The sequence below is a fragment of the Antrostomus carolinensis genome, unplaced genomic scaffold (assembly GCF_000700745.2).
Source record: "Antrostomus carolinensis isolate BGI_N321 unplaced genomic scaffold, ASM70074v2 scaffold5726, whole genome shotgun sequence".
NCBI classification, from domain to species: domain Eukaryota; kingdom Metazoa; phylum Chordata; class Aves; order Caprimulgiformes; family Caprimulgidae; genus Antrostomus; species Antrostomus carolinensis.
In genome coordinates, this window is record NW_010319657.1 from 17,069 (window position 1) to 44,379 (window position 27,311).

The following is a 27,311-nucleotide window of genomic DNA, read 5'->3' on the forward strand; positions in this document are numbered from 1 at the left end:
TTGAAATGTGTATTTATTTGGTTGAGTTGGTAGCAAAAGTTCCTTAATTGTGTCATCTGTAAAGTGATGGTCAAAAATGTTAAACTGATTTTAAGAAACACATATATTGCTTCCCTTCTCATCCCTCTGAGAAGCAGGTGCTGGTGGCAAAGGCCAGTGCTGACTAGTTGCCAGAAGACAAAATTAAACACATCTTCCCACAGATTATTCTAAACTGAATTTGGCTACCAATTCCTGTGGCAGGAGTGCTTTAGTAAGAATTTTTCATACACTACTTATCTAGTTTATTTCTTTTTCATATTATATTAGTTCTTAAGCATGAAAATTTTATTTTTAAAAGCGTTATAGCAAAAATCTGAGAAGGATGACTCATGTAGCCTTAGAGAAAATACTGGATGTTATCTCTGAAACACAAACGTTTCTTCTAGCAGATCTTTCTCTGTAAGAGAACAGGCAATGTTTCTGTTGCCATGGTATTGCAATTAATATTTAATTAACAGCAAAAGACTTGGATGATATTTTTGTCAAGGACTGTATTGAATTCTGACTTAAATATCTATAATATATAAATGATACATTTAGTATGTACCTTAAAATAATCTTTCCAAACTTACAAATAAAATAGATCTTGACAATCTATTTATTTTTTTTTGTTGTGTTAGTAAGTGGTAATGAAATACCAACATGCTTACATATCACCATGAGGGAATTAAGCATTTTGTCAAGCTTTACTGTCTTGTTTTTGCTTTCCTAGTTTTTCCAAAAACAATGTTGTACAGTGTGAAGAAAACTGCGTTTCATATCCTGAGAAAGTTTTCATATTAAAAAAAAAAAAATTGGTGATGCTGAAAATTGCCCATTTTTTCCTTTGGATCAATATAGATATTCTGCCTTCTTTTTTTTTTTTCTTTTCTATTTTTAATGAAATGACAGAAAGTATAGTAGTTATTTTTTTTTTTATTGCTACTTTAAAAATTGAACTAGGAGAGAAGATGAACTGTTAGGCTATGGTCTCTTATTACTGCTGTTATACTTCAAGAGTGTTTATAAGACTGCTATGCAATAAGAGAACTTGGATTATTGACTAGTGTGCATGAAATTAATAATGGGACTAATTCACATGATAAAAATTTTACGTATGTGCTTGTGTGGCTGATATAACTGATATGAGAAAAATGTGTCAGAACTGACCTGAACAGCCTTTTATCTATACAGTCCCTAAACAACAGACTAAAACAGAAAGTAGAAGTCGAAGGAATAGGAACGTTTCAGTTACAGGGAGAGAAAGGGCCGTTGAATTTCTGTGAGTAAAGGAGGGAAGAAGGGATTACACTTCACTTACAGTTTTAAATGCAGGGTATTTGGCAGTTTGAACATACGTAACTACTTTGAAGATAAAATTTGAAAATATATAAATATATAAATAGATATTTAATCTGTTTGCTTTCTAATTATTCTGATATAGTTGAATTTCATGTTTGTTTTATGAAGTGATATGCAGGCATTTGAAAACTGGTGAGATATGCATCTGAAGGTATTTTTTATAGTTACTACATTAAAGAATCCTAAAACAGGGTATTCTTTCTTTTATTTGTTGGCTAGTATTGAGATTCAAGCTGAAGGGAACAGAGAATATTACAATACAATTTTAAATCATGGCTAAAAATGCCAACTTAAAAAATGTTACTAAGAATCATGTATGATTTGAGTAAGATCAGAGCTGTGCAATGTAAATTTTGAAACTTCTGCAGCCTTGTGAATATTGAATTTTAAAACTTTTTTTTAATCAAAGGGAACATATGGCCTATCAAACAATTAAGATTTCTGGAGGACTAAAGCAATTCCCATGTTAATTAAAACCAGGTTATTCTAGTTGATTGAAGTAGATCAGGAATTTTACATAGTAAAGTGTATCTGAAATAGGCGTCATCAGGAATAATTTTTATGGTCATCAGGCAGTTTGCAGGTTTTTTCATGTCTATTGAGTTTGTGATGCAACATGTCTGACAATACCTGTATGTATGTACAGTTAGTATCTCTTATCAATACATGGGATCTTCTCTTGATAATTATGTGTAGAATTAGTCCAGTAATGTAATTGTCTGTAGAACTTAGTCCAGTAATAAATGTTGCCTTGTAGTTGAATGAGGGATTGCCGGGAAATTGTTTATTCTGCTGAAGGATTTTGTTAACCAAAGATGGAATTCTTTAAGTTCTTACACATTTTGCCGTCATTTCAGAAAGAACTTGTTGTGATGAACTGTTCTGTGTATTAAAATGTCTGTACTGTGTTTGACTGGTAGCCTCTGCTTTCTTTGCTCAAAGGCTGCAAGCCAGTCATACAAGAAAGGCCTAAGGCAAATGATGGACAAAAGGGGCAGAAGAACTGGCAGAGGAAAAGCAGCGACATTTGAGCTTATTGTGGGAAAGGTCTCATTCGCATATGGCATAATTGCATAGCAGGTTACTAGAGCAATCCTGCTAATGGTCAAGCAGTTTTGAGGTATTAAAAAAACCCCATATTTTTCACTATTCAAGAGTGATGTCCAGTGGGAAGATTTTTAGATAATTAAATAAGTTACATTTTCTTTTATTTTGAATTTAGATATACCTGTTAAATATATTGCAGTTCTCTATGTATAGGCTGTTCTAGACAAGTATCTCCTTCCCACAGGAAAAACAGAGTTCTGTATATAGGATGTATTTACTATTCAGAGACTGTTAGGTGGGTTGTTTATAGGAGAGACAAATTATTGAATCCGTGCTAGACTTAATCAGGGCACCCCAGTTAAAGTTGAAGGGTTATTATGACTTGTACTTTTCAGTAAAGATAAAAACATGAATTTACTCCAAAGTATAATGAGATAATAACAGCAATATGAGAGACTTGCTACATAAAAGATTTTTTTTATTCTGAGCAGATCATTGCCTTTAGTATTTGATTATATAGACAGAGTGTATATGTGTGGTTTTGTTTAGTGATGTGTATCAGTTAGCTTTGCAGAGTTTGATACGTCTTTCTAAAGATGAATTGATGAATTTGGTCACCTCTTTAGAAACTTCAGTCTTCATTCCTTGCCACTGTACAATGTGTAATCCCCTTGCTCATGGCACTCACTCTGAGGTAAATCAGTAGGTACTGTCACTTTAAAAAGAGACTTATGTATGACTTTCCTTAAAAATTAATGTAGCATCAGAACCTAAACATCCCTAAGAGGTGTAAAAATACCTGGGAATGGAAGTATTATTGACAAGAGTGGAAAACAGCTCTTCTTTGAAATTAGCAGGAATCTTTCGGAATGCAAGATTTTTTTTAGGCATCCTGGCCCTTAAAAAGGCTGGTATATCTTAAATCTGTGGAGAGGCTCTTCATTGTAGAAGAGAATATTTCAGTTAGAAGGGACCTACAGCAATCATCTAGTTCAACTGCCTGACCACTTCAGGGCTGAGCAAAAGTTAAAGCATGTTATTAAGGGCATTGTCCAAATGTCTCTTAGACATTGACAGGCTTGGAGCATTGACCACCTTTCTAGGAAGCCTGTAGCTATAGTGGCAAGGTGGAAGGGTTATCTGTCAGTTACAGATATCTATGTATGGGAAGTGTTTGGATAGTATTATCAGGTGCTATCCAGATAATAGTGAAAATGGCTTTCCTGGGACCTGGGTACCCTGACAGGGTTTGTTCTGCTTAGAAGAGGCAGCAGTGGATTAATGGAAGGTGTCGTGCTCAGCTCTGTGATATGCTGGTGTTAGAGAGCAGTAGGAAAGACACTCAAAGAAGAGCTTTTGTCAGTGTGTGGTAAGCCGGACTGCTGTACTTCCCTGGAGCTGTTAAGGTTCCTGCCATGATTGTTCCTTGCTGACTCGTTGAGAGGGAAGCAAAACAACATGAGGTTAAGGAAGGTCCATGTTTCATTTCATCAAAAGGCTCTTGCCATTCTTGATGTGACAGCAGCACATGGTGGTGTGTTGCTTGTAAAGCAGTCAGAACTGGTACATGTAGTTTGAGATATTAAGCAGTGAGAGACAGGAATCTTCAGAGCAGAGGAAGAGGTAACCTTGTGGCACTGAAGGTAGGTGGTGACATCTTCAAGGAAATGAGATGCAGTAGCATTTTTGAGGGTAAATTCTGTGTGTGGACTTACCATATTGTTAAGCTTTTGAGTTGCTGAATGCTAAATAAACATTACACATCCTTTTGATTCAAATATACGTGTGATGAGGGGTTTGAGAAACTGTTTTTTTCTCTTTATATTGCCTGGCAGGTTACAACCATAGAGATGTGTAGAATCAAGAGCAAAACGTTTATAAAAATACTTTTAGGATGGACTTTATATGATTATAATTAATGTATTTATGGATTTCAGTGGTGCCTGATGTTGACGAGAGGAAGCTGTAAAGAAGAGGAGTGTGGTTAGAGGAAGAAATAAGAGTGACTGTGTTCTTCATGCATGAGGCCACTGTTGTGTTGGACTATGTGTCTGGAGTTGGGATCCCCAGTTCAAGGAGGATGTTGAAAAACTGGAGAGGGCTCCAGTGGAGAGCTGCCAAAGTGCTGTAGGGTCCAGGGCACATAAGTACCAAGGAGCAGTTCCCCTGGGCGCCGCTTAAAACTCTTGAAGAGCAATTGCAAATATGAAAATTTGTGTAACTCTTCTTGGTAGTGGCAGATGATATAACATGAGCCAGTGGCCTCACACTGTGGCTTGGGAGGTGCAGGTTGAATGTTAGGGTCAGCTTGTCCTCCAGGAGGAACAGGATTGCTGGGGAGGTAGAGGATTTGCCATGTTTGGAGATTTTCAAGACTCGGCTAGATAAAGGCGTGACTGACCTCATGTTACCTTGGCAATAGCCAGGCTTTGAGTGGGAGGGTGGAGGAGATGACCTCCAAATGTGCCTTCTGACCAGCAGTCTGTCATACTGTGACAGTCATTTGACTTGTAATACCTTGACTGGTGTTCAGGTTTTTGGTCCCTAAGGAGAGGCAGAGTTAGGAAGCTATGGAAGTGCTACATTTTTCCTACTCAGAACCTGGTTTTAGTAAAAAGTCAAATATATTTGACCAACGTTGCTTGCATTATTGACACATGAGTAGAACAGGACGTTAAAATAGGTGGATCTTAAGTACAATTAAATGAAAATGGAACAATTCATGAGTCTTTTTCAGAGAAATAAGGAATGGCACTAAGAACTTTTAAAATAGTGTATAGATGTTCAGTTGGTAATTTTAGGGGAGCTTCACTTTTTTGGACAGAGGCATTGGTCTTACCTTTTCACTAATAGAATAACTTGATTTTCTTAAAAGTTCCTTTTAATATTGACTTTCTGAAAAATACTAAAAGGAACTTGAGATTATTAGTTTTTTGAGATTATCTGATAGTCATAGATGGCTAAGTGCCGTTGACCATGACCAGTGTAATTTTCAAGGGAAAAATACGTGTGTGTGTGTGTGTGTGTGTATGTGTGTGTATACTGTGAATATTAGACTAATCGTCAAGAAGTAATCATCTCAAGTTCCTTTTAGTGTGCATGTGTGTATTATACATAAAAATAGTGAACACTTTGTGTTTTTTAAATGAATATTTTTTTTTTCAAATTTGGAGATAAAGTAACAGCAAATAAAAGGAAGAATTCAAACTTGTTACAGTATTAACGTATTGAGAATTGGTTGAGGTTTTCAGACACCTCAAAAATCAACATCCTAGTTAGAAGGCACAGCAAAAATGTTAGTTAAAAAAATAACTACAGGAGGTAGATGTTGGTAAATTAAAACTTCTATTTTGGAAAAGACAGCTATTTTGTAAAAAAAGAAAAAAAAAAGGGGGGGGTGGGGGTTATTCGTTCACATGAGCAGCCAAAAATGATTGGGAATGCAAAAATACTGTTAATATGGAGATTAGTGATAAAAAGGAAAACTTGAGTGTAGAAGGTACATGCAAGTCAATTATAAAGTAAGTTAAGTTCTAGAGAGGATGAGTAAATTGTTTGTTTTTGAGAAGCTTCCAGTAGAAATCTCTTATTCTTAAAAAGTTCTATTTACATTCAGCAATAAGGAAATTCAAGAACTGGATATTTTTACTTTTTTTTTGAAGGAGCTGTTTGAACACTTTTAAAATCACTGAGACTTGGTAACTTGGAGGAAAAATTGGCAAGTCTCTTAAGGGTTGTTCCACTTGCAAATGTTGCATTGATCAAATCTGGAAACACTGGAGAGGATTCAACATGTTAAAGAAAATAAACCTGACAAACCAATTAATTTACTGGAGTAGTATTAGGCTGAGTGTATTCTAATCTGTAAAATACTTTGCTCAGAATTACAAAAAATTGTGTATAATGTTGGATGACAGTATTTTAAATTTAGGATTATATTCCTTGATCAGAACTTTAAGTCCTACATTAATATTTATCATTTTTTCACTTAAACACTTGACTGGTTTTGTTTGACAAATGTATCTTGGGATATGTTTGTAATTGAAAACTTTATTTCACAGACAAGCCTCATAACCCCATGGTGAATGCTGGAGCAATTGTGATCACATCTTTAATCAAGGTAAAGAGTTAATTTTTAGTTTCTCGCAGAGTATTTTAATAGAATGTAGAAGAAGTATCGTGTATAGATTATGAACTGTTTTCCTTTTGTGTGTGCAGTATCTGATAGCAGTTTACTTGTTAGCAGGTAAACAAGCTGTGATGTTTGTGAAATAGTAACACTTCCAAACAAATGCAGCATTAGAGCAGCAATTTTTAAAAAGTAACAGTGCAGTTGGAAGACAGTCTTTTTCCTTAGTGTTTTTACTTTTATCTCTTTCTTTAACTGCACAACACTTGGTATTCTCTTGAGAGATTTGCCTCGTACTTGTTAAATGCTAAGAGTATATGCTCAGGAATATACTTTATAGCACTCAGAAATACGTTTCTGACTGTCTAATGCTCTTATATAGCATAAAGTTACAAGAGTATTTCCTGCTGTGCAGAAGAAATGGAAGATACTGTTGTTTGTGCAGGAGCAACGCAGCTATATTGGCACGGCAGTCTTAATACTGAATTTGTCCACTATTAACATCCTTTGCAACTAAATTATGCTTAACTTCCGTGTTACATGGTTTCTGCTGAGATATTAAATGTCCTTTCTTAAATGAGTGTGTTTGGAAACAGTTACTCATATTTTGCTAAGTAAACCATACCCAAATAATGACTTAACGTCTTTAGTCCAAGAATTGCAACTTTTGGAAAACTGTATTTTACTTTTCCTTAGAGTAGCTGTATATATCTCTTGAAGTTGTAAATGGCATAAATTTCATGTAATGTTAATGTTTACCAGATAATTTACTTGTATTTCCTGCCTTTTTTTTTTTTTTTTTTTTTTTTTTTTTTTTTTTTTGTAGCCACTGGTAAAAAAAACAATTTTCTTTTTTAAGGGTACCTGCTTAGAATTTTGGGGAACATATCAGTCCCCTGGAGTTTTGAAGTAGAAAACTTAAAATTGTTACTTCAGAGGTCTAAAAATCTTCTTTACAGCCTTGTTTTGGTTAAGTTTCAAAATCCACTAGCTACAGTATGTTTCCTACCTCCTATTTCCAAATTGTTGATTTTAAAATTACTTAGATCATGATTTTCTGTTATTTTATATTTAAAGAAGATGTAAGAACTCCTGCTTAAAGACATTTATCTTTAATAGCTGTAGGTGAAAGAAAATGGCCTTAAGTGTGACAGGTAAATTTATTCACATTTAATATTTTTTAAAGGTTGACTGAGCGTTGAAATTCACTTGGATAATAGTGAATTTTAAAATCTGACTTAACACATTTGTCTGAAATGTCAAAATGTTAGTCCTACTACAACCTGCCCTACTGGTCATAAGGCAAAACACAAGCATGTGCCTCTTGCAGAAGGCACATAGTTTTTGATAAATGGTGTACTTATAAAAAGATAACATGAATTTGTTTACTGCATGCAATTGTGATATTTGTTAGAAGGTTGGGGGATTGTTTTTGCTGGGTGGTTTTTTATTTTAATTTTTTTTTTTTTCTGTAATGTTCTTATGAAGAGTATTGCATTGCACTGACATTTTTGCATGTGGTAACTGCACGTCTAATGGACGCATATCATACTTACCACACTCCATTATTTGTTTTCAGTGTGATTAAAATGTAGATTATATTATGTATTGCTTCCACCAAGATACCATTTATCATTTGAATAACTAACCAAATTAAACATATTCTGAAGAAAATTACACAAGAGTGTCACAGTTACAAAGTTACTCAGTAGTTGTATCTTTTGTGAAATAACTTTACAATCTGCAACTTAATATTCCTACTATTTTGTGATTTAAGTAATTCACATTTATATTTGATCTAATCTAAGACTTAATTTTTCGGAAAAAGGTGGCTTCGTTAACCCATTTTTTCCCCTTAGTTCTTCTACATTCATTCTGCTTATTCAAGGTGTTACTTGCATATCTTGAAGACTGTGTACGGCTCCTAGAGTTCAAGAAAATTAAGGGATTATTAAATGTGGTGAAATTCACCATGTAGGATGGATTTATCTAATGATAGCATGTTGATAGCTGTGGAGAGATTGTTGCTGTATTTCAGTGTTAAGAATGCTTTTACCTCCTTTGATATTAATTATTTTATCTCTTTCTGATAAATTGATACGTCATCTTTCAAAATTGTACCGAATTTAGCAGCTGTTAGTATGCATGATCTTGCACACCGCTGTCCTTAGAATCTGCCATAGTTTAGGATTACTTGTGGATCGGAGATGACACTTGGAGTAATCTTTTTGTCAGAATATGTAATACGTTAACATTTTAGGGGAAAAAAGGGTTCTTAGCATCACATACCCAGTTCTGACTGCCTTCAGAATTTGGTGTGCACCCCTTGGAACAGAGCATAGACTTAAACTGTAATCTTATGTTTAGTCCTTGCTATTCATAGTAATAAATAATAAAGTGTATGTGCATGTTAAGTTGTACATTTGTTTGGCTTACTTAGGCATGACTATAAATAGTTTTACCAGGTTAAATGATTATTCTGCTGTCATATGCTTGGAACTACGATGTATTTACATTTACATTTTGGTGCCTTAACTCACAGCTCTGTTCTAACTGTACTCGCATTACACTCTGCAGACGGTTGCAGCAATTTAAAGCATGTGTCTACAATAAAAATACTTTAGCAATAGGATATCCTGCGGGCGAGTTTAATGAAATACAATTTGCAAAAACCCCTAAGAACCTTTTCCCTTGTTTGTAATTGTACAGCCATTTGCCTTTATTACTAGTTATATAAATTACATAGTTATAACAATTTACAAATAACTGTTATAAAAACAAAGTTTTAGTTGCAATTATAGGAGTTGGTGGAGAAGTGAGAATAGATAAAATGGAAAACTCTTTCATGTCTCCAAGCAAATGCAGGTGCTTGAAAGAAGGAGATTCAGCTCCTGTACAGATTTAGTACAGACTCAGTGTTCTGTAACCATTCTGCTTTCTGTATATCACATCGACTGGGAAAAGTCTTTATTGCCTGTAGTAAGGATAGATTTTAATGCTTTGATCTGTTGTTTTTTCTTAAACCTTAAACTCAGTTCTCAAACCATGTCAAGTCCAAGAATATCAGTGGTTGTGTCAGCAATTGCCCACTTCCACACATCTTTGCTGACTGGGGAGGGTGGTGTAATGGAGGTGCAAATCGGGTGGAAGAGGAAGGGTCCAGAGTGAACTAGGCAGAAGGTGGCAGTGGAAGGAATCACCAGAGAACAAGGGATTAATATTAAGTGATTTTTATTGTGTGCTTCAAGATTCTGTCTGTAGGTAAAAGCTTCCCTGGTGTAACAGCAGAGGTTTGGGCAGAGCAGTGTCTATAAATCCTGTAAGTGCTGACGACCACATGCACAGTCTTACAGAGACAGTGACGATAAGACTCGAATGCTTGGTGAAGGGAGGTGTTCTGTGCTAATGACTTAACATGGGAAGCATTCAGACATGTTGAGGGGGCATAGCAATATTCACAGTACTTGCAAAAAATTTGATATGCAAAAAAAGGAAAATGCTGCTCATACTGACCCTGAAAAAACTTAATGCAATGAAATCTTTTATTTTTTGTGCAAAACACAGAGGTGTATGCAATATACTTCAGAGCTTTCTAAATATGCTGATAAGTCATAAAATAAATGAGGCAAAGAGTGGTGGAAAAACCTGTCCATTTGTATCAAAGATCTGTTTGCTGTCAGGATACAGCTAATTAGGAAACCTATCCAGTTATGGTCTAATACTTGATGAGTGGGAAAACACATGGTTTATTTGGTTTATGTGACAATATAGTTACAATAAATAGTACAGATGTATCTTAATTGCTCTATGCTGCCCACTCCAGTTATCCCTCCTGATAGACTGATGTGTAAATGTACATACATACAACTTCAGAATGTGTTGGCATTGTAATCTTTTCTGCCAGACGCTTGTCTTCGTTTTGGTGAAATTTCCTCTCTTCCTGGGTTACTCGTTTTCTTTTGATAACTAATTACGGATAGAATGTATGATCACGTTATTCAGTGCTTTTTCATTATAACTCAAATGTATTGGATGACATAGAATATGTAGTAGTGATACTTGAAATGACATGTATTCAGTGGTCACATATGCAAGTATTTAGTATCTGAAGGACACAGAAATAATTCTTACAAGTATTTGAAATACTAGTAGTGATGGTCTTAGTGGATCAAGTACTGTCTGCCACAGTGTGCTGCAAGTATTGCAGAGCTGAAAGTGGCATGCTAAGCAGTCAAGGCACCAGTTCTCACAGAACAGGCCCAGCTTAACAATTAAAATTTAAAAAATGTGTGGGTACAAAAAAATAAAATAAAGACAGAAGTAGTTAAGTTAATGTAAAATGCACAAATGTAAAAAATATTTTCTTGCCCTCTGACATAGTGTTAGATTTTTTTTTTTTTCCTGGATGTTTTCATCACAGTGTAGTGTAGGGCTATAAATTTGGCTTTAAAAAATTCTAGAAATTAATTTTTAAACAATCCTTAGAAGATTGTTATTAGAAGATTATAAACTTCTCATGATCCAGATGTTTTTATTACTTTGGCTTAGATTCAAAATTGAAAAATTGCTTTAACAAGAGACACATGGTTAGAGCCTATGTGGTCTAATTATATCAATGTTTATCAATGAAAGTGGCTAATATTAACTACTTTTCTAATAAATATTGCCTAATTTTGTTGTTGCAAGCTCTTGGTAAGTATCCATGGCTCTCTCCTTTACAGTGTACATTTAGGCATCCCACCTGGGCAAATGCTTGTATTTTTTTCTAGTAGAAATACAAATAAGAAAAGTACCTCGTTTAGAAAATGAACAAACAAAATAAAACCAGGGAAGACCACTAAAACCTGACACAGTAAAAAAAATAAAATTTATGATCAACAGCTGTAGTGTCCATTGTGGTTTTGAGTGTTTACAAAATTGTATTGAGCTGTCTTCTGCAAGTTTGGATTTTCTGCCTATCAAACTGCTTCAATCTTAACATTTTCAGTTTCATTTTGTATTCATTTAGAAGTGTTTTTTCATATGTATATACACACAAGCATGTATACAGTAAGTGTGTATATGAACATATGTTCCAGTAAACGTACTGTTTGTGGAGTTAGTGCATGGAACATTTCCTTTGATGTCCTGGACAGATGAATTGCATCTGAACTTAAATAAAAGCGCTTTTTAAGAAGTGTTGTCTCAGTACCCCCAACCTTGTAAGCTGATAACAATCAAGCTAAAAATAAGAAGCACTTGGGCAAGAACAGAAGTTTTCTTGTCTCTTCTATTTGTTTAAATTGTTATGGAAAAGTTACTCAGTATTTTTAATGTTAGGATTTTATATTTGCAATTGGATTTTAATTATAGAATGTGTGTTGCCTCTGTGTCTCTTCAGCTTTTTAGGAGGAGCAGCATACCTCTGTCAGCTGCTGAAAGAGGGAAACTAATATGTTGGGTTTTTTAGTCATCATCTTGTGTATGGAAGCAAAGTTTTCTGGTTTTGTTATGCTTTATGTTAAATCCATACTGAGGTCTTGGTCATATGATTACTTAGACTAATATTTTAGGTATATGAGCGCTCTAATTTCAGTAACAATGCTGTTGTGTTTGATTATGAAGTACCTATACAAGTGTTTGGAACATCAAGGACTAAAAGTACATCATCTGAGTTAATATGCAGAAGATTTTCTTCCCAAAATGCGAGATGAGATGTAAATTTTAAAAAGGAACCTTTTTTTTTTTTTTTTAAGAAGTTGATGTGGAATAAATTTGCATTGAGTCTTTTGCCCACTGATTTTTGTATGCTGCTAGTAAAGCCAGGTTTTTGTTGAAGGGTAGGAATTTTTTTTCGACTGGGCAAAAAAAAAAAAAAAAAAGTGAAGTATTATGTATTTATATTTTTGCAGAAAGCATGATCCCTTTCTCCCTCTTTCTTTTTTTTAACAAAAGAACTTGTTTCAATTTATTATTCATGTCTAACCATACAATTATCAATACAGCATCCCATAACTAATGCTGACCCAATTTCCCAGAAAAAGATGTTCATTGTGCATTTGAAAGGTTGAAAAGGTTTTTGTGGTTTAAATGTTGTTACATATTTTACAGCATTAGGATCTATGGAATATTTTGACAACTGCAACAGTTCAATGAAGTTGGTAATTTCTTCTTTTAATTATTTTTCATTGAACAAATTTGGAGTTAAATTTTTAAGACTTGTGTTCTGGTATATTATACAGGAACATTTTGATGAAATGTATCATTATTTTTTTCTTTATCTTAATGAAATTAGCTAGAGATTATTGCCTTTAAGAGTAAGGTTATTAGCTTTTAAGCATAAGGTAACCACTGATGCATAATTTTGACAAAACAGTGTGGTGTTCTCAGCTAGTGATTGTACGTGTGTGACTGCACATCCTCTTGTAGATGAGCTGATGCATGGGCTGCAAAGATTATCTGCAACACCCTAATCCACGTAAAGAGTGGGAAATGAGACTGGCTTTACACATTTCATTAAGTAAAATACTGGTTGATATAAAGCTTCAGTTTTTTCCACTGCCTTCCCCATTCTCATACTAAACACAGTGCGAGTAGTGTCTTGAATAGTTTGAGATATGTTAAACAGAGTTTTGTTATCTAAATAGAATATCTTTAATACTAAAATTATTTATCCAGATACATTGTTTCCAGTTGTGTATATGATGCCATTGTTTTTTAAATTTCCTCAAATAAATCAACTTGGCTACTTTAAAAAATTACAAACTCTCCCCAGTAGACCATGCACTATTTTTTTATTTTTTTTTACTTCCCACCCTGCTTTCAACATCTTGCTATAGGAATTTGTGAAAGGTCGCCTGTCAGAGCCCTGTAAAGAATTAATACAACTTTAACTGGCAGCTACTAAATTTGGGAATGTTCTTAAACAAGAGGAGGGGGGGGGGAAGCACCCCAAAATAACACCCCTCCTTTTCCCTCCAAAAAATAAACCAATCAACCCTAAGAATTAAGTTTCACTAGCATCCTTATTAAGTTGAATTTAGATTTTTCCTTACATTGTTAGCACAATGATATCTACTCTATGATGTGAAATTCTGTTTTTTTATCAGTTTAATTTTTAATAGGTAAGACATTAATCAAGTATTAATCAAATCAGATTTTTTTTATTAAATGCTATTATTTTCATAGTAAGGGGTAACACTTTATTTTAAGTCTTCAATCTAAATTCTTAGTATGGGCACTAGCAATGGAAATATTTTAACTTCAGTAGCCTGAACTTTCCTATGCTCAGCTCTGTTGGTAATATAAGAATACCTTTGGGTTACTAGTCTGTAAAAAGTTAGTGTTTTCATTATAATTATCCTGACTAGTTACTTTTGTACTTTTTACTTTAACTACTACATTTACTTCTGCTAAACATGTGAAGCTGAATAGAAAGCACTTAAAATAAAGCATACCTTTTTCAGTTTAAATTTGTTTCCAACATACAGGTGTTTGATAAGAGTCTTATAGGATTATTTAATTTAAATGATAATTAAAGATTTAGTTATCTAACACTTTAATTTTTCATTAATATATGAAATTATTGTAGTACCTTATTCGTAATTAGCCTCATACCTTAGTTATATGCATTAAAAATCCTAAAACTGTTAAGTGAACTAACTTCTTTCTTACATTAACAACAATTTTTGTAAATTATTTTTTCTTTTCTTGCAGCAAGGAGCAAATAATGCAGAAAAATTTGACTACGTAAGTTAATATTATAACATTCCTTTTGTAACTAAATTCAGTAGTAAAAGTCTCAAAATGGCAAGACAATTGCAAGTGAAATTTTAGTAATTTCAAGTGTTTTGTCTTTTTATCTGTATTTGGTTGTTTAAACATGTAGTGATTTGGATTGCATTTGTAAAATTGTATTACAAGTTTTAGGGTAAGGCTGGTTTGAAAGTTCATCAGTTACTTTTTAATGTCTGAAAATGTTAGCATGCTTTCCCCACCCCCCTCTCTATCTCTTAACAGGTGATGCAGTTCATGAATAAAATGGCTGGTAATGAGTATGTTGGATTCAGTAATGCTACGTAAGTATTTTTGATTTACTTAATTAAGTTAGGTGAGAAATGTCTTAGCTGGTAGTTGGCATATTGAGTTTATGGCAAAGTTATTCACATTGAAACCATCACTTCATCCCTAACATTAGAGGATGTCTTTGGCTTAATAGTTACAAGAACTGTAATTGTGCATGTCTCTGACATCAGTGTGGCTAAATCTCACATAAAAGTGTTGGTTACCTCTTTGAAATGTCATTATTCTATCTTAATGCTCTGTCGGTGCAATGGCAGTGAGAGCTGTAAGTGCAACTCTGATCTTCCTGGCATTCATATTAAAAATTAAACTCTGCACGTTGACGGCTGCGTATCAAATGTTTAGAAAGCATACTTGATGCAACTGGGACTCTTTGTGCTTTTCTACTTTGCATATTTAAAATACTTTCTAAAACAGTTCCCCCCATTAACTCAATGTATAGCGTTCTAAAAATTTTGAGAGCTTTTTGAGGCAGCAGTGGGAAAATCATAAAGGTTCCATATAGTGGAGTTGCTAATTGGCGTGCACGTGCAGAGCAGCAGAATGAGGTAACTAGTGTTTTTTTCTGAGCTTTGTTAATGTGAAAGTGTTTGCCGTGGAAGGAGCCAGACAGGTGAGAATTACCTACCCCTGTGTCCATACAGATTCCTTCTTTAGGTTTCATCCTGAACTTACTCATCACAATAAACGTTGCAGCCGTCAGTCTGGTCGCTGTTTGACCTGCAGCTTAATCCTCAGGTTCCTCTCGGGTTCGGTCAGTGTTGTCATGGAAAGACCCTTTCACTACAGCTTGTTGTGGGATGTTGCATTCCACAATGGCCTTTTTAGAAAGGCTTCTAAGAGCAGGATCTGGCATTTCTTTGCCTTACCTCCGAGTCAGCTTATGATGTGAAGGTAACCAGTACTGTCTGTACTTGGATGTCAAAGCTATTCGCTCCAGCTGGGTGTACTGGGGTGAGCTTCTATGGCAGTGTCTGTCCCATTAGTAGAACGTTTGTGTTCAGAAATAACGTATCCTTTACATGCAATTCTATTGAATTACATTTTGCATCTCTGAAGTTCTAAGTTTTTTGACAGTTTGACGTGTTGTCCTGTCTTTCTTACTTTATTTTTTTAAATTTATTTCAAGGTTCCAGTCCGAAAGAGAGAGTGGAGATAGAAACTTTGCAATCGGCTATTACTTGAAAGAAAAAAAGGTTGATCTCTTTTGTTTATTGTATTTTGAAGGCTCTGTGGTGGGGGTTTTTTTCATAGTCTGTAAACACTTTTAATTTGTTTAACGTACAGTATGGGATAAATTACTCTATTGCTGTATATTTTTTCATATTGTTACTCAAAATGCTGTCATTGAGAAAGTGTGATACTTATGTTATTCTAATAGAATACCTGTAATCTTTTTTCTGTATCATAGCCATGATAAGTTTTTTTTTTTGTTGTAAAATGCATAATCTGTGCTGTACAGATGGCTTTATAAAACTCCTAGATGCATTTTACAGTTTGCTGATTTAAAGATGTTGAAAACTGTGCTAAAATTTCTTTTAATACCTAGCTTACCAACCCCACTGCACTGTTATCTTTAAATCTGATGTTTTAATATTAAGTATTTAAATAAATACTTAATTTTAAATCTGCCTAATTCTTAATATGCTGACAAGAATCTAGCTTGATTTATGTATCTCTAAAAGCAACACTTTAAAAAAAAAAAAATCATCATTTTACCTAAAGCTTCTCTTTATTTTTTTTCCTCAGTGCTTTCCTGAAGGCACGGATATGGTTGCTATACTAGACTTCTATTTTCAGGTAACTGACTTTAAAATTGAGACTCATTATAGACTTAGAATTATTATTATAAGCAGTAGAAGCTGATATGTTCATAGATATGAAAGCTTTAATGGCTTATAGTTAAACTTGTCAGCTTCTGTTAGACTCTTACTTGGAAATGAATGATGTACATTTGATGTATCCAGATTTGCTTTTGTTTAGATGATGAACCTAGATGTCTTTATTGCTAATGCAAGCTAGCAATAGTCCTTAAAACACCAGTAGTTTGAAGCTTAAAATGTCTTGTGTTATTTCAGTGAGTTTGACAAAATATTTCTGCTTCTTTGGATTGCTGCTTTTTATTGTACTGTGAAGTACTTGAAAGTCCGTTGGTAACTAAAATAGTCTATGCATGCTCTATTGTAAGCTTGAGTGGTGTTATAAATGAAATAATATGAATATCTCCTCCTTTTTGTTTAATTCAATGCCTATGAGTAAAACAAAGAATCTAGTAATATATATTCTCCCCGCCCCCAGGTTTTTTTTTTCCACTTTCATCAAGCTATTTGCAACTGTTACAAAATGAGAATTTGGCAAGTGTGAGGTATTTCCTCAATAAGGTTTTCCTAATGTTAACACATTCACAACTCAGTCAGCTCTGCTGCATGTAGTTCTCAAGAGGCAGTTCAAGTTGTGTCAGTGATTCTGTCAGGTTTTTAGAAAAAAAAATAAAAAAAATAAAAAAAATACGGAGTTTAGTTCTCAAAATGAAGCTGTTTTTGATTCATGAGACTTGGTTTTACTTATGCATATTATAAACAATATATTTTTAAATGCAGATTTTATCTGAGTTTTTTGTATTGGAAGGCACTTGCTCTAATCTCTAAATTGAATGGCTGTTTATAAAATGAAGTATATGTCATTAGCTTTAGTTGTCCTCTTGTTGAGTTGGAAACTAGGTACAAGCTAATAGTCTACTCTGAATTTCTGTTACTGCAGAAAAAAATGATATTTTTTTTAATATACTGTTTAAACATGCTTTTTAAATGCTTCCTATCCCACTGCCTCAAGTACTTATACGCTTCTGAGTGCAAAGCTATTTGTAGGTTAAAGAAATGCCAAAGCTAATTTTTCATTTTTCTGATGTATTTTAATCTGGCCTCATTTTCGTACATTATGATCTCTAATTTTATGACTACATGTAATTTTTTTTTTCCCCTTGCAAAATTCCCTTTTCAATCCCTACTTGGAAAAAGGTCAGCTCATACGTGAGCAGCAATTCTGTTTTCTTTTCTTCTCACTGTACAATGCTTGCTTTCCAACACTCTACTGAGATTCTACTTAAAAGGCTAGTTATTTCTTTTCTTTGGGACTTCTGTAATGCTCCTTCTTCCCTTGGGTAATTGGGGACTTTCTGAACAGGAATAAACTTATTTTTCTGTTGTCTCTGTAAAGGGAGGATGGATTATTCTCATTTTAGAGAACTGAGGTACAAAATGCAGGTGGTTAAACTGAGAACCTAGAAACACTTTTTTTCAAAGTAGGTGATATTATGTAATACTTCATATGTTTAAAACACAGTTGCCATTTTAGATGCGTCTCTGACAATCTCTTGATTTGCAACTCCAGTTGATTGGACTAGGATGTATTGAGTTTGGCACCCGGAAAATAAGAATTCCAGGTAGTAACTACTCATGCAAACTTGGCTTAGGTAACTTCATGAAGTATCATGTAATGACTGTTTGGCAAAAGCAAGAATACAAGCACTAGTTTGTTTACTTTTCAGAGTAGCATTTCAGCTTCAGGTTGAAACCAGCTTATCTTTTGGTTTCTGCAGAAATGAGACAGCATCAGGTGATGGCATCATATCACATTTCCTGATGTGTCACCAAAGTATGTATAGTCTGTACTGAAGCAGGGATCCTGGGAGAAATTATTGTGTGGTTGTATCATTAATATATCAAAAAGCATATATGAGAGAAAGGCAAAATAAGGCTGCATCAGTAGGAAGTGCTGGCATTAAGATTTGCATGTACTAGAGTTTGCAGCTTTAAAATGTACTTTTAATAGATGTGTGTGGTCTTCTAAAGCTTAAAAAAAGGCCACACAAAACAAACTAAAATTGAAAAAAGACCAGTCATTCTGTGGCTTTGCTGTTTAAGCAGATGCAAAATACTGAGATTGTTTTCCAAACCTCTTCCTCTCAAAGGGAATATAAGGGGGGTGGGGGGAGGAACCAAGTGGAGACACTAACCCATGTAAAGTACTATCGCAACCTATTAAGAGGGCTTACAAACACTGTTGCTGGGCTCTTTAAACTAGTAAGATTCAGATCATATTAATTGATGCTACTAGCATCACCTGTAACAAATGTTATGCTACAGGTTATTTTATGAAATGTTATTTCTGTGGAGACATATTGTTGATCCTGCTGTAGTTGGCCTTATTGTGCTAGAAGTATCGGTTCTTATAATCTCCATTTCTTTTCCATAAGCTTTGCTCGATAGAAGTAACGTGTGAATCGGCAAGTGTGATGGCAGCAACTCTGGCTAATGGTGGCTTTTGCCCGATCACTGGTGAAAGAGTACTGAGTCCTGAAGCAGTCCGGAATACCTTGAGTTTAATGCATTCCTGTGGCATGTATGACTTCTCAGGGCAGTTTGCCTTCCATGTAAGTAGTTTGCAGATATTAATTATAGATTACCAGGAAGATTAATCTGTGCTCTTGGTTTCCATGTTCCAGGGCTGGCTTGCTTGCTTCTAGGGTAAGGAAGGGGGCATTACATGAATTGTTTAGAAATTGAACAAACCATATGGGGGAAATCTCACCTAGAATTCATGGCACAACAAATACACCATACCTTATAGTAGTTACTGTTCTCTGCCGCTTCACATTTAGGAATCCTTTCCTAAAGGATTAAAACATGTTAAAACATAAATACTGTCCTTTAAGAGAGGCTGTTCATAAGAGAAATAGGTGATTGGTGCAGAGGTAACTGGAAACTGCGTAACTGAAGAAATCCTACTATGTGGGAGCAAAGGATAGCAGAAAGCCCTTGCAGATAGTTGCTTTTTCTTCATTGAATCACACTGTTTCATGTATTGTTCTTGTATGTTGTGAAGGTGGTTGTCATACACAGCATATCTACCATGCTTCTGTTTTTCAGCAGTACATTTCTTGTCTGCAAGTATTTCAAGATATACTGCATGTTACTTGTGTTTTCAGCATTTTGTTCTGAGAGTTTCTAGTTTTTCCTCATTACACATGTGTAAAATTGATTATGATGCTTTGTGTGATGTAAAAGTTATTGCTTACTGCACTGTGGGGATATATGACATGTTAGTTGTATTGGAAAAAAGCAATACCTTTATCCAGATTGTAAATAAGTACGTTATTTTATGGCTTTGTGAACAGACTCTTCTGTTTTCTTGGGTTTTTGGTTTTTGCTTTTTCCATTCAAGGTTTTTTAATGTATGGAGCTTTGTACTACTCTCTTGTTGCAAACTGTTCGTGACAGATACACTTGTGTCCTACTACTTAGTCATAATTGGGGTTTTTTTATAATAGAGTAGAATTATCTTTTTCACTGTATTACTGACTGTTACTGAGAGGAAATAACTTTATGATTGCATAACTCGAGCTGTGCTTCAGGTCGTTGTCTATCTAAAAAGAGATCAGTAATAATGCTTTCCCCATCTTAAATTACTTACTGGATCTACATTTTACAAATGTTGCTTAATAATCTTCAGTTAAATGCTAGTGCATTGTGTTACAATAGTGAAGAATGTTTGCAAAGGACAGTAACTGATTATTCTATAGGTTGGTCTTCCTGCAAAATCTGGAGTTGCTGGTGGGATTCTTCTGGTTGTTCCTAATGTCATGGGCTTGATGTGCTGGTCACCTCCTTTGGACAAGATGGGCAACAGCGTTAAAGGAATTCACTTTTGTCATGTAAGCAGCATTGCCTTTAGTGTTTGTTTTTTTTTTTTCTTTTGCAGCTGATACTTACTGAGCTTCAGTTAATATAGCTGAGATCTAAATGAATTAAATAGTGATTCCTTACTCTTCCATACATAGCCAGATTCATCTGATCCAAGGGTGAAAGGCCAAGAAGATATGTTTGCATTTCAGTAATTAATAGCACTGTAATTCAGTGAGCATTTAGAAAATACAATGCCAAAAACACTGGAGAAATTTATTGTAGAAAAGCTTTGAAAAGGAACACTTCATGAAGTAATGAAGGATCTGGTCTTCTATGTACTGCATTAGAAGCTGTAGAGCTTTGTTTATAGGCTTCTCTTTCTCTCCAGTCATAAATAATTTTCAAAACATTGGAAATGCAAATCATTTCATTACAATAAAAGAAAAAGATGGTCGTGAAATGTTGCTGTTCTGTTATATTTTTAAACAGATTTTTGTAAATAATCTGACATAAAAAATGTATTTGTACATCAGATCACGTTGTTGGGCAAGCTCTTCCTAGTTTTGAAAGGGCTCTGGACAGCCTGTTTATAGCAGCATTAGAAGGAGGAGAGATTTTTGTAGGGTAGTTTGTAATGATTAATAAAGATGTTTTGTGGGGAAGGAGAAGTGAAGTGTAAAAAAAAAAAAAAGTTGTCTTCCTTTTTATTTTATCCTGAAAACCACCTTGTAATACCACTTAAGTAATTACATATAAATGGGGAAAAAAAAGTCTCCAAAAGGAAGATTAGGCTATATAGAGCCCCATAGGAAATGTAACATTGTTGGCAGTGTTTTGGAAGTTGAAGGCATAACCAGGCTCTCTTTCTTTTTTCCCTTAAGCTTCAGTGATATTAGTTTGGATGAACTGTTCCTGGGGTGAAGACGTGTATGACTAGTCTTCACTTAGTTTATCCATAACAGCATAGGATTTGCAGTATGTAAGGCGTTAGGTTATGTGGATGAGCAGCAGTTAAAACTTCTCATACTATTTATCTAACATCTGTACAGCTGCAAATTAAGAGTACTAAGAAGTTACTAATTCTAGTTTAAATACTTTAAAGTTTAATGTGTACTTGATAATTTAAATACAAAATCATAGAACAGTAGGTAGGCAAAGGTTTTACTGCATTTATTCTGTATTATAAGACCTAAAAAATTATAGATTATTATGACATACGAGTAACATTAATGTAACACTTTTAAAAATACAACAGCAAAGGAAAGTTCTGTAATGATAACATTTCATGTTATAATTCAAACTGAATTCAGATCAATTATGTCACACATATTGTTTCATCCTTCTGATTTAATTCTGAAGTTTTATGTACTAGACTGTCCCAGACTATTCTTCCTGTTCCTTAAGTGTTTAATAGAGCTGGAGTAGAAATATATTAAACCAGATATTTTTCAAATTCCTACCTGTTTTGTATTTCCTTAAAAAGGAGTTTAAAGGTGTTCTTAGAACTTAATAATATCACTGTATTATGTTCAAAGGGCCTTACAGACATTGGTACTAGTTATTAAATAAGCTTCTCCTATGACTCTTTTATGATGTAAAACATAAGTGGTAGTATTATTATAATTCATATGCATTTGACTACCGTATGCAAATAATAATAATGTTTGTTCTTTAAATATTTGCAGGATCTGGTTTCTTTGTGCAATTTCCACAACTATGATAATTTGAGACACTTTGCAAAAAAGCTTGATCCTCGCAGAGAAGGTGGTGATCAGCGGGTAAGTTAATATGTGTGTTTAGCAAGTATTGTTTGTAGACATCAGAAGAAATACAGAAGGCTCTTCTCTAAATGCAGAACTGCTCAATGACATGTATTGCATCAAAACTTTCAGGTAAACTAGTTACTACACATTGTTAGTGGACACTTACCTGGGTGGACCACACCGTCACAGGGTTTTGTATAGTAGAATTTCATATTAGATTTTTAACTCCATTTTATGCAGTTCATCTCCCTTGCTAGAGTAAGTATATGGTATCTGATAAAAGATGCAAAGAGTTTTACTGTTCTGGTTGCCTTTAATAAAGATTTGACCAGCTGCTGGGCTTAGCCTTTCTGTTCTGTGCTGCAATGCATGAGATGTATGTTTAGCAGTTTTTCACAGTGATATTTCTGAGAACACATGACTTGGTGAGAGTTGCACACGCAGTGAATTCAGGTGTGTTAGTGCTGTAGACAAGTGTCTGTTACCAAGGAAGTGTTATAAGCAAACTCTGGGAATGAACTGAATCCACTCCAGCTACATGTACAAAAGATAAAAGTGTGAGGGTGCTTGAGATAAGGAAAACATATTTGCTTTTATTGCCATTAATGTTTTAACTAAGGCATGAAGATTTCAATAGGAGAAGATAACAGTAGAATGATTTTTAAAGTGCTTCTAATTGCATGTGTTCGTCTAAAAAATACCCAATTTGGAATTTGAATTTTTTGTAACTCGAAAAGAGAAAGTAACGGTTTATGTGAAGAGGTGAAAAACTTGAGTCTGTTAGCATTGACTGCAAGTATGGATTTTTTTCCTTCAAATACACTAATAAATAATGTATGTTGCTTGAACAACTAGCATTCCTTTGGACCAATGGACTATGAGAATCTCCAGCAAGAACTTGCTTTAAAAGAAACAGTATGGAAAAAAGTGTCACCTGAATCAAACGAGGACATCTCCAGAACCGTAGTGTATAGGATGGAAGGTCGGGGAGAACAAAACTAAACGAATGGGTTCTAGTTTTATTAAATTCTTCATTTTAAAACCCCTCATGCATCTCTAGATTTAACTTTTGATTTGAATATTGTTTGCCTGGTGTTTCATTTATATATACATTTTGTATAAATTCTGTATGCTATACCAAAAAGACTGTCGAAGTTCACGGGAGGGGGGAAAGCACATGCAAACAACAAAAACCAAAACTGTTAACTGACTTTTGTAGTTACTGAGAACACATTTACTTTAAAAAAAAAAAAGGGAAAAAAAAAAAAAAGAAAAAGGTAAATCTGAATGTTTTAAAAGATATACTACTTTGTGTATATCTGTTTATTTTTGTTTATATCTGAGAATTTTAAGTAAATTACAGCTAAGGAAGAACTTACGGTGTGTCCTCTGATCAGGGTCAGCATGTAAAGAAAGAAGAATTTTAATTAAAATATAAAGTAAAAAAGGGTCAGCAAAATACAGCAAATTCACAAATCTCTAAATAATTGTATATTAAGTGGAGATAGATTCTGAGTAATGTTATTGCTGTATTCTCTTTTTTTTTTTAATATGAGCTTTCAAATTGCTTAGAACAGAAATGGATCCTTTGGATATGCCATGCTAGTGAAGATTTTTTTTTTTTTTATCAGTCCTTTAATAACTATTAATGCTAACATTTAAATAAAAAGAGCAAAAATGGCTGGGGAGAAGTGGGAGGAAAAACTCTGCCTTGTTTGCAAGTTAACTAATGCAGTAGAAAAATTTTGTACCAAACTATTTTGAGTGTCTTGCTAGCTGCTTGTATTGCCAGCTGGTAGTTATGACTCAGAAGTCTGCCTTACTAATAATGCTGTGCTCCACCCTAGAGAGGAATGTAAGCAATCTTGGTTTGAGAGTGGTAACCAGTTGAGTAGTGAGCAGGAAATATATTCAGAGCAAAGCAGATAGGTAGATATTAATAAAACTGTTTACAATTAACTTATTTTTCAACTGCTAATGTGTGTGCATGTTCACATATATGGTCAGAGGTTTCATTTACTTAAACATGAGCAAATTTTAAAAAATTACAATTAATTGCTACTTTTAAAAATGATACTGAGTTTGCACCTCTGTCAGCTTGCAAGAAGCAGGACTTGCATTCTTCTACAGGCAACCTCATCTTTCATCTGCATAATTTGATAATTTTAAGTGTCTTGAGTAGAGTATATATGAAAGGGTGTATGTAAGCTTTGAATAGGCTCAGTAGGCAGCGCTGAACAGAGGGCACAGACTTGCTAAATTCTTGATACTTATAGCTATTACATTCTTAATGATGCTGAAAATCTTGGAAAATTATTCTATATTTTTAGAAAGTTTTCCCCTTTAAAAGCTTGCAGATAATTTGATATATCCCACCCTCATGCACATCATACAGAATCCTGTTTATAAAACTTCTGAAAACTTGAACAAGTAATGATAAATGGTATTAGCTGGTGGAGTATTTTAAGAGACAGTGACAGACAATTCCTTAGTAATACCTCCACCCCTTCTCCCTGCCCCTTCCCCCAATCCCACTCCTTTTAGTTTATCTAAAACTCCAAAATGCATTCATACATGAGTTTTGCATAAGGGGAGAGTTAGATTTTTCCTGCCCCGTTTTGTCCCGTCTGGATGTTTGTGAGTTAAGGAAGCTGTGAATAAAGCAAAACTGATGTTCTCTGAGAAAGCAAGCTGTTCTTAATTACTCTGTTTAGGTGGTGTTAGTTTTGCATAAACATTTGAAATAAGCTCTGACTAAACCCTGAATAATCTTCATCTAGCAGTGTATTGTAAAAGGATGGGCTTCCTGTCCTTGAAGCGTAAGATTAAAATGTCTAAGCAAAGCAATACAGAATATCAGTTTTCAGTGAATTTGAAGTCCTACTGGGATGAAGAAGTAAATCTGTGGTGCACATGTCAGTAATAAATGTCAGTCATAAATTGCTGAATAATAGCTGTTTTGTAATCTTACCACTGATGATAAGGTTAGGTTTGTCGGTGCTTATTTTGAAAATAAAGTAAAATAACTAAAGGCACAGTCTTAAAGATTTTACAGTAAACTAGTAGTTATGGAGACATAACAGGCATTCAGATCCTGCAAAATGACATGTCTTTACCTGAAATACCCTCATTTGCAAGAGGGAACATAACGTGTCTGTGCTGCTAATGAAAAGTATTTACAGTGATGACATGTTGCTGGTTAAATTACTGATGTAATTAAAAAAGGAAAACGTATGATGCAGGATTTGCGTGATGCAATTCTATACGGATAACTTTCTGACTTTAGTACTATTTCAATCTAATTCTAAAAGCATAGTTGAAGATGGAAAATTGTTCCATCTGTATTTCAACGTGAAAATAAAAATCTTGACCTGATTTATGTTTGTCAGTTACAAACCAAACTTGTGGTAGAGGCAATCCTGCACGGGAAATACAAAATTAAGAAAACTACTAGATCTTTAATGTGCATAATAAGAATATTTAAGGTACAGCTTACACAATCTTTACTTTAGAGATATATATTACAGAACTGTAATACGTGCTTTTGAAACCTGTCTCAGAATTTAAGCCAGCCTCTAGTTAGAAGTCAAGAGGAGACTACTTTGGGCCAATTATTTTGTAACTTGCCTTGGCACACAGTTTCTTGTTCTGGCCAGCCGTGTCTGCAGTGGCTCTTGTTCATGGCAGGGCACACAGATAGCTGGGACCAGAGTTAGGTCTGCCATGACAACATCCCCATGCCTGCACTATGGTGAGCAGGCCTGAGAGAATGCGGTGATAGAGGCTAGTCACTGGATGTTTGAAGTCTGCAACGGTTCTAGTGTTCACCTGTGCTACAGTAATAGCAATTCTTGATATTCAAGCATTTTAGCTGTTTGTTTGTTTTTTCTTTGTCAGCATCATTAACATTTCATTAGAAATGTAAATGCTTTTTAAAGTTTTATTTTAGCATTTGTGTTGTACTTTTTGGCTCAGTTGTTAAGTTACCTGTCTCGTTTCCCATTTTTCATTTGCATTGTATGTTATTTATGTATCTCAATTTCCAGCATGCTTATTTTTGTATTGTTTAATAAATTTATTTTAAGCTGATTTTTATTGTATTTTTTTTTTTATCTCAATGGAGAACAGATTTGTTCAAACACATTTTTGATACTGAAGTAAGATAGTGAGTGCTCCATTCTAAAAAAGATAAAAGTTCTGGAAAAGTAAGTGGAATAAGCAGATTTAGTTAAACCAGTCATTGAAAACCTTCCTAAGATTTCTTAAACATTTTGTACAATAATCTAATTACTTTTCTCTTTGAACTGGCATCTTAGAAAGTTGAAAACAAAAATCAAAGTAGTAAAGCTTTCTCACTGTGACTTTTCTAATAAAATTGTCATGGTGCAGTAGGTTATTAACATCACTGTGTATTTGTGTGGTTTTGAAGATACTAATTCAGTCACTTGGAAAATACGTGGTTAATGGTACCAGTGCCAGGGTGGTGACTGTTGATCCTGAGTGTTACAGAGTGAAAAATACAGCTTGTAATAAATCACACATAGCAAGGAAGGTGGTCCAAAACCCTCGTCCTTGTAGTAGCAACAGTGGGATCTGAACACGGTTAGGTGAATCTGGGTTCCTGGCAAAGCACTTGCCCTTTGTCACAGGCTTGCTTTTTTTTCTCATGAAAATTTATTCGAGATAGTAAATAGTAGATGTATTTATAAAGTGATGGTTCCGAGGCAAGATTTTGTCCCTAGAGACATGTGCGTACTGAGGATGGCTGTAATTATTAATTTAACTTTTCTGTCAATTGGTTTATAAATTGCAGTTGTTTGTACTGTCTTTTTAAAATTAGCTGTATGTTTATTGTACATAAAATACCTCGTATTAAAAGAGTTTAATATCTTAATGTTATGGAGGTGAGGAAAGGTAGAAGAGAATTAGATACAGAGAACCATAGGTGATTTACTGTAGAATTATTTTGGCTCTTATATTTTGGTTTTCATTGTACATTTGTGTCAAAAGACCAGTGGGTGTGTAGATGAATGAAAAAGGAACAGAATGGGAAGACGGTGGGTGGGAGAGCAGGTAGAGTATGTTGGTTTTTTTCATTGTTCTTAATGTCTTTTGGTCTTGATACATACATGTCATTGATGCACAGTAGTTAGCTGTGAGCAAAGTACTTGATTATGAGCTTCATGATTTATATATAATGTTTTCATTTTAGTATCCTAAGCATTGATTGCAGGCTTGTACCAT

General features: G+C 34.3%; 1 protein-coding gene across 1 annotated transcript in view; it reads left to right on the top strand.

Moving 5' to 3' along the window:
• Positions 1-27,311, top strand: part of GLS (glutaminase) — a 56,550-nt gene that overhangs the window by 11,908 nt on the left and 17,331 nt on the right. The window contains exons 8-15 of the mRNA XM_029085275.1: positions 6,492-6,550; positions 14,255-14,287; positions 14,558-14,616; positions 15,750-15,816; positions 16,370-16,420; positions 18,876-19,052; positions 20,202-20,333; positions 21,990-22,082. Of these exons, the coding sequence (XP_028941108.1) occupies positions 6,492-6,550; positions 14,255-14,287; positions 14,558-14,616; positions 15,750-15,816; positions 16,370-16,420; positions 18,876-19,052; positions 20,202-20,333; positions 21,990-22,082 (671 nt within the window). The remainder of the gene's footprint in view (positions 1-6,491; positions 6,551-14,254; positions 14,288-14,557; positions 14,617-15,749; positions 15,817-16,369; positions 16,421-18,875; positions 19,053-20,201; positions 20,334-21,989; positions 22,083-27,311) is intronic.